This window comes from Labeo rohita, unplaced genomic scaffold (assembly GCF_022985175.1).
Source record: "Labeo rohita strain BAU-BD-2019 unplaced genomic scaffold, IGBB_LRoh.1.0 scaffold_1935, whole genome shotgun sequence".
Lineage (NCBI taxonomy): Eukaryota > Metazoa > Chordata > Actinopteri > Cypriniformes > Cyprinidae > Labeo > Labeo rohita.
The window spans coordinates 4644-12381 of NW_026128149.1; the positions used below are offsets into that span (position 1 = coordinate 4644).

General features: G+C 41.0%; 2 gene segments (V, D, J or C); both read left to right on the forward strand.

Annotated features, from left to right (window-relative positions):
• Positions 1-2842: 2842 nt before the first annotated feature.
• Positions 2843-3418, forward strand: LOC127159143 (immunoglobulin kappa variable 1-27-like). The segment is given in 2 exon segments: positions 2843-2977; positions 3065-3418. Coding segments are annotated over 2 exon segments (402 nt in total).
• Positions 3419-6396: 2978 nt separating this feature from the next.
• LOC127159144 (Ig kappa chain V region K29-213-like) lies at positions 6397-6940 on the forward strand. The segment is given in 2 exon segments: positions 6397-6512; positions 6612-6940. Coding segments are annotated over 2 exon segments (366 nt in total).
• The last annotated feature ends 798 nt before the right edge of the window (positions 6941-7738 follow it).

Here is a 7738-nt window from a genome sequence, read left to right on the forward strand (position 1 = left end):
CGTGAATTACTAGCAATCAAGTTAGCCCTGGAGGAGTGGCGGCACTGGCTTGAGGGCGCCAAGCACCCCTTCACCGTTCTGACGGATCACAAGAAGCTCGAATATCTCCGTTCGGCTAAGCTCCTGAATCATCGGCAGGCTCGCTGGGCATTGTTCTTCTCGAGGTTCAACTTCTCAGTCACCTATAGGCCCGGCTCCCAGAACACCAAGGCCGACGCCCTCTCACGCCTCCACGAACCCGAACCCCAAACTGACAACCCTGAATCCATACTGCCTCCCTCCATGATACTAGCACCTGTGACCTGGGACCTCATGACGGAAATCACAGAAGCCCAGGTGCAAGATCCCACACCTGCTGAATGTCCGCCGAACCTAGTCTATGTCCCGCTCGCTCTCCGACCACGAGTACTCACCGAAGTACACCACACCCCCAGCTCAGGTCACCCTGGAATAGAGGCCACACTGCAACTGCTGGGCAATCGGTTCTGGTGGCCAGGTCAACGTACTGATACCATCCAATTTGTCAACAAATGCACCACATGCAACATCTCAAAGGTACCACACCGCCTACCCGCCGGCCTACTGCAACCCTTGCCCGTGCCACAACGCCCGTGGTCCCATATAGCCGTCGATTTCGTCACGGACCTTCCCCCTTCCAACGGTTATACCACTATCCTGTCCGTAATAGACCGTTTCTCGAAGGTCTGCCGCTTCATCCCTCTGACCAAGCTCCCCACGGCCATGGAAACCGCCGAGCTACTGTGCAACTGGGTATTTAGACTCTACGGCCTCCCAGAAGACATTGTTTCTGACCGCGGGCCCCAGTTCTCCTCACGTCTTTGGTCAAGCTTCTTCAGCCTCCTCGGAGTCAATGTGAGTTTGACTTCAGGGTACCACCCCCAGGCCAATGGACAGGCAGAAAGACTGAACCAGGAGTTGACCCACTTCCTCCGCACCTATTGTCATAATCAACAGAACACCTGGAGTCGTTATCTCTTCTGGGCTGAATACGCCCAGAATTCCCTGCGCAAACCATCCACTCAACTCACCCCGTTCCAGTGCATCCTAGGCTTCCAGCCCCCTCTCTTTCCCTGGTCCGGCGAGCCCTCAAACCTACCCGCGGTCAACTCCTGGTTTCAGCAGAGTGAGGGGACATGGAACCAGGCCCACGTCCATCTGCAGAGCGCCATCCGTCGCACCAGAGCCCAAGCCGACCGAAGACGTCGTCCCAACCCTCCTTACGAGCCCGGGCAATGGGTGTGGCTCTCCACCCGGGACCTACGCCTTCGACTACCAAGCAGAAAATTAAGCCCCAGGTACGTGGGTCCCTTCCAAATCATTAGACAAATTACACCAGTTTCATTCAGATTAAGACTTCCGTCAGAATACAGTATCTCACCCACCTTTCATGTTTCCCTGTTAAAGCCCGCTGACAGTCCGGAAGGAAGGGAGATCCTAGACGAGACCGCCTCCCAGGGACCTCCCCCCATCATCATCGACGGCGAGGAGGTCTATCAAGTTAGAGCCATCTTGGACTCCCGGCGCCGGCGAGGTCACCTTCAGTATCTGGTCGATTGGGAGGGGTTCGGCCCAGAAGAAAGATCCTGGGTCCCTGCCACGGACATCCTCGACCCCTCCCTCACCGCCGACTTCCACTCGTCGCACCCAGATCGACCAGCCCCCCCGTGGAAGAGGTAGACCCCGGCGCCGGCCTCCTCCTCGCGCCAGGAGTCGCTCGCAGGGGGGGGGGGGCTCTGTCACCACCGCGGTCTCTGTGGCTCCCTCTAACCGCTGTCAGTGGGAACCCTCACCGGAGTTCTAACTCACTACATATCCCACAATGCCGTACCTGGGGCCCTCACTTCCGGTTCCGGGTTACTCGTAGAGCTTCCTCTCTGGCGGCCATTTTAGGCCGCCGGCTGGAGACGCTCACTGCGAAGTTTGGTTAGTCTGACTATCACGCTGAGCGTTTTCATTTCTGGTGTTTTTCCGTTGCTGATTGGACTGTGTTTATCGTGTTTTGATTTATCGCTGCCTGCCCCGACCTTCTGCCTGGACTATCGATTACTCTCTGGATTTTCCCCATTGCCCTGTTTGCTGGTGTTTAACTCTGCCTGTCTGACTTCGAGTTTGTCATTAAACAAATTATGTATCATGCATTATAAAGGGTTATTAAAGGCTATAATGCATTAGAATTATATATATAATATGCATTTTATTACATCTTGCCGTAATTAATTATAACTGAATTTAAAAATGCATAGTGTAACGATGTATTTATAATTGTAATAATATATTAATTATGGTTACAATTATTAATTAAATTGTACAATGCATTATGAGCTGGATTACAATACATAATTAATGCATTAAAACTACTTTTATAATGCAATATACATAAAAGCTTTAAGTGTTACATTTATTTTTATAAAGATTTATAAAGAGTGAACATGTTTTATATCATGTGTGACGAGACTCACAATCAAACTCAGTTGATTCAGTGATTGACAGAGACACGTGTGTGATGATCCTCATGTCTGTTAAAAAACTGCAGGAACATCCATGAATTTGGCATAAAGTTTAGGAATTAACAGTCATGTTTCTATCAAACTATAGTCAAAAATATTCTCAAAGTCTCACAGGAGACAGTCAGAGTAATATAATAAAGTTGGTATGTTATAATTGTATGTTGAAATGATCTGTTATAATTTATAACACACTGGCAATTAGAAGATATAATATTATGAAAAGATTTTTTTTTTCTCATTTCATTAATTATATTTTGTGTCTGTAAATGAGTGACTTTTCTTCATGTAAATGATCTGGAGTGTGTTTGCATATTGATCAGATGCTTCAGTGCTCTGAGAGTGTTTATAGTGCTGTGAGTTTAACACTTCATCACTGACACACACAACAATCTTCATCAACATGACCTTCATCATCATCTTCATCTGGACTCTCACAGTGTTTGCTCAAGGTTTGTGGAGCACAAGTTTGATATGAATTCATTTCTTCAAGTATATTGTCAAAGTTTTGAGTTGATTTTCTTCTTGTTGTGTTTCAGAGTGTAGAGGACAGATCACCGTCACTCAGAGTCCCTCAATGACAGCAGCTCAACCAGGAGAAACAGTCAAAATCAACTGTAGAACCAGCAGAGATGTGTATAATTATTATGGGACATACTATTTCAGCTGGTACTTACAGAAACCTGGAGAAGCTCCTAAACTCCTGATATATGCAACAAGCAGCCGTCAGTCAGGAACTCCATCTAGATTCAGTGGCAGTGGATCTAACAGTGATTTCACTCTGACCATCAGTGGAGTCCAGACTGAAGATGCTGGACATTATTACTGTCAGAGTTTCCACTGCAGAACAAATGGTGTTTATTGTGCGGGTGATTATGTGTTCACACAGTGATAAAGAGTCGTACAAAAACCTCCATCAGTCAGAGTCACAGTGACTGAACTGATTCTGCAGCTGCTCAAAGGAGGATCTGAAATAACTGTTGTTTTTCTCCCTCTTTTGTCTCCTCATGTTCTTACTCTCTGTAGGGAGACGAGTAATGCTGGAATCTGGACTGGTTGAATCTGCACTTTAAGGTTTTGATTTGATTCATTGTGCTCTTCTATATTCTTCACATGATGGAGATTGGAGCTCAGCAGTCATCTTACTTTGTTTTCAGTCATGCAGCTACAGCTCCTGGAATGAATTAATAAACTTCAGTTCAGTAATAGAAACTAAAAGTTCAATGTAAAGCTATAAAATCTCACATGAATGATACCGTAAACACTGTTTCATACCTTTTCAAACTGTCTCTTTCAGGTTGGTGCAGTAAATGATTCACTTAAAGACCAGATGGTGGCGCTGATGATTTATGATACTAAAACAAAACCACCATATTGTGTGTCCCAGTTTCTCCCATCGATTGTAAAACCAGTGGTCGATCTCAGTTACTGTACACTACTGTTGAAACATTTGGTGTCAACCATACACAAATGTAATATATATACATTTGTTAAACTTCCATATATGAAGTGTATTATGAAGTAAAAACATATGAAATTTACAGTATATTACAAATTCAAACAATTTCATATAATAACACGTATATCCAACCCATTCAAATTTGTATTAGTGTATATGTAAAACAATGGACATGTATATCATGTACATGTATATCCATGTCCTAAAACCCATCAAGAAATGTTGATATTATATAAGGAAATATAGATTTATAAATATACAAATAAATACTTTTTTGGTATGTTTATTAATAAAGTTTTATATATAAATAAAATATTGTTGACATGCAGTATAGTTATTACATACAAAACCATATGAAAATGATCATATAGATATTATTAAAATATGTGCATAAACACATTTTAATATGGGGATTTTTATATCTACCTGGGGCATGTATGTATGTGAAAATTATATCACCTTGTAGGTAACATATATGAAAACATGATAATATTTTTTTTTTACATAAAAGCAGCATCTTATTAACAAATTTTTGCTATTTTTAAGCTTGTTTAAAAACAGAATGAGCTCATTTGCATATTGATCAGATGCTTCAGTGCTCTGAGAGTGTTTATAGTGCTGTGAGTTTAACACTTCATCACTGACACACACAACAATCTTCATCAACATGACCTTCATCATCATCTTCATCTGGACTCTCACAGCGTTTGCTCAAGGTTTGTGGAGCACAAGTTTGATATGAATTCATTTCTTCAAGTATATTGTCAAAGTTTTGAGTTGATTTTCTTCTTGTTGTGTGTTTCAGAGTGTAGAGGACAGATCACCGTCACTCAGAGTCCCTCAATGACAGCAGCTCAACCAGGAGAAACAGTCAAAATCAACTGCAGAACCAGCAGAGATGTGCATAGGGATGGTGATGGGGATGATTATTTATTCTGGTACTTACAGAAACCTGGAGAAGCTCCTAAACTCCTGATTCGTTATGTAAAAAAGCTCCAGTCAGGAACTCCATCTAGATTCAGTGGCAGTGGATCTAACAGTGATTTCACTCTGACCATCAGTGGAGTCCAGACTGAAGATGCTGGACATTATTACTGTCAGAGTTTTAATTGCAGAACAAGTTATGGTTATTGTGCGGGTGATCTTGTGTTCACACAGTGATAAAGAGTCGTACAAAAACCTCCGTCAGTCAGAGTCACAGTGACTGAACTGATTCTGCAGCTGCTCAAACACTATCACTCACTACTGACACACAGAGACCAAACACAGGAACTACACATGTGCTCAAAACTGAGACATGAGAGAAATCAGTTCTATTAGACTGTGATTTGTCTTATGACTGATGGGTTTGACTCAACTATGCTCAGAATGTAAACTCATATAAAATCAAACAAACAATATGGTGTCATATGTTGTTTTGTGTTTGTATATACCGTGTAAAGTCATTGTGAATCACTAGCAACATTAAGATGTCTTGAGCTTTTTTCAAGAAGTAATTTCATCTCAAGCTGATACTGAATTTCTTACTCCTCCTCTGCACCAATCAGGAGGCTGCAGTGATGATTGTGATCAGCTGTGATGTGGAGTTTAAATCACAGTGTTTTGTGATGAGCAGCAGAAAGAGTTTTGATGGAGCTGCTGTCAGGCTGTTGAATGTGTTTCTCTCTTGAGTCTTGATTATTATTTGTTGTCTTGTTTTTCTCTCTGTGGTAAATTCACTAATTTCAGTCCTTTTCTCTGTCTTGCTTTTCTGGTTTGAGTCTGTTGTGACTCAGAATCAAACACTTTAAGAGCTGATTCTTTGAGTTCATTTACTTTAAGTTTGGTTCTTTTTGGTTTTCTTTACCAGTGTGATATTGCAGAAGTCTGAAAAACATGGGCCTTGATAGACACGTGTTCTTGTTTCATTGTGAATCTGCAGGTGTTTTCATGCTCCATGGAGTGAAGTTTATTTATAAAATGTCAGCTAAGGCCCTGATCCAATAAATGACATGAAATGAATGAATGACACAAATGCATTCTAAGTTACAATTTTATTGAATTTTAATAAAACCAATAAAATGCAAAAAAGCTGAGCAGATGACAGATCACTGAAAAAGACAAACAAGACACAAGTGAAACGGCACATTCAAGGCTGTTTTATGTATGTATTCGTGAGATTTAATTTTTTTGTAAGATAGGAAATCGCAATAAAGGGGAAAAAAAATCACATTTGTTTTTATTTGGTGATTTACTTGCTCTCATACAGTAATGCTGCTAAGAGAGAATCATAGAGATACAAACTAATTTTGTAGAAAATAAAGTCTTTAATGTTAATATTCTTGTTTCTGCTCTCCTGTAAGTGACTGTGACACATTTGAGAGGAAACAGCTTTGAATTTGTGTCCCACCCCTGTGATTGAGCACAATATCAGAGCGTCTGTCAGTCAGACTGTAAATCAACATCACTGTCCTTCAGTTCTCACTCATTCCCAGTAAAGATGACGACACTCGCTCTGATCATCTGCTCTCTGCTGCTGCTCCTCAACGGTCAGACTCACTTTTACTGCATTTAATACATTACATCTGCTTGTTTTGGCAAATATCTTTAATGTCTTCTGGTGATTTTCTTCTTGTTGTGTGTTTCAGAGTGTAGAGGACAGATCACCGTCACTCAGAGTCCCTCAATGACAGCAGCTCAACCAGGAGAAACAGTCAAAATCAACTGTAAAACCAGCACAGATGTGTATGGTGGTGATCGATTAGCCTGGTACATACAGAAACCTGGAGAAGCTCCTAAACTCCTGATTTATTGGTCCAACAGTCTCTGGTCAGGAACTCCATCTAGATTCAGTGGCAGTGGATCTAACAGTGATTTCACTCTGACCATCAGTGGAGTCCAGACTGAAGATGCTGGACATTATTACTGTCAGAGTGAACACAGTGGTGGTGTGTTCACACAGTGATAAAGAGTCGCACAAAAACCTCCGTCAGTCAGAGTCACAGTGACTGAACTGATTCTGCAGCTGTTCAAACACTATCACTCACTACTGACACACAGAGACCAAACACAGGAACTACACATGTGCTCAAAACTGAGTTAGGAGTGAAATCAGTTCTATTAGATTATGATTTGTCCTGAGATAAATAAGTTTGGCTATTATCAGAGGAAACAGAGTGTGTAAACTGATATCAAATCAAAAAGCGATTGTGCTTTATTTCTGAAGTCCAGTGTTGTAGTGTTTGTGTTTCGTTTACATTATGGATTTATTACACCTATATTTAATTCTAAAGTCATATGTGACCTGTGCTGGCAAAATAAGATGCAATGAGCAACTTTTCAAAAATGAGTTATTTTTATTTTCACAATCTCCATAAAAGAACCTTCAAAATGATTTCTTAATTATTTATTAAAAATGACCAAGCTACACCTGTTTATACCTGTTAAAGTTAAAGTTTTCTAAAGGTTTCAAATCATAATCACCTAGCAATGTTGCATCTTTTCCTCCACTTCGTTTCTTTATAATAATTATTCATTCTATTGAAAGTGTCGTACAAAAACCTCCGTCACACTCAAATGAACACAAACTCCAGCAGAGAAAGAGACAACGACACTCACACACACTGATATGAGACTCAACATCAGCTCTTCTCAACATCAGACATGGATTAATGTAAAAAAAAAAACGACACAAAATGTTTATCTTTAAATACCAAATACTTGTTATATGGCTGAAATCTTTTGTTTCATAATTACTCCCAAAATACACACATCA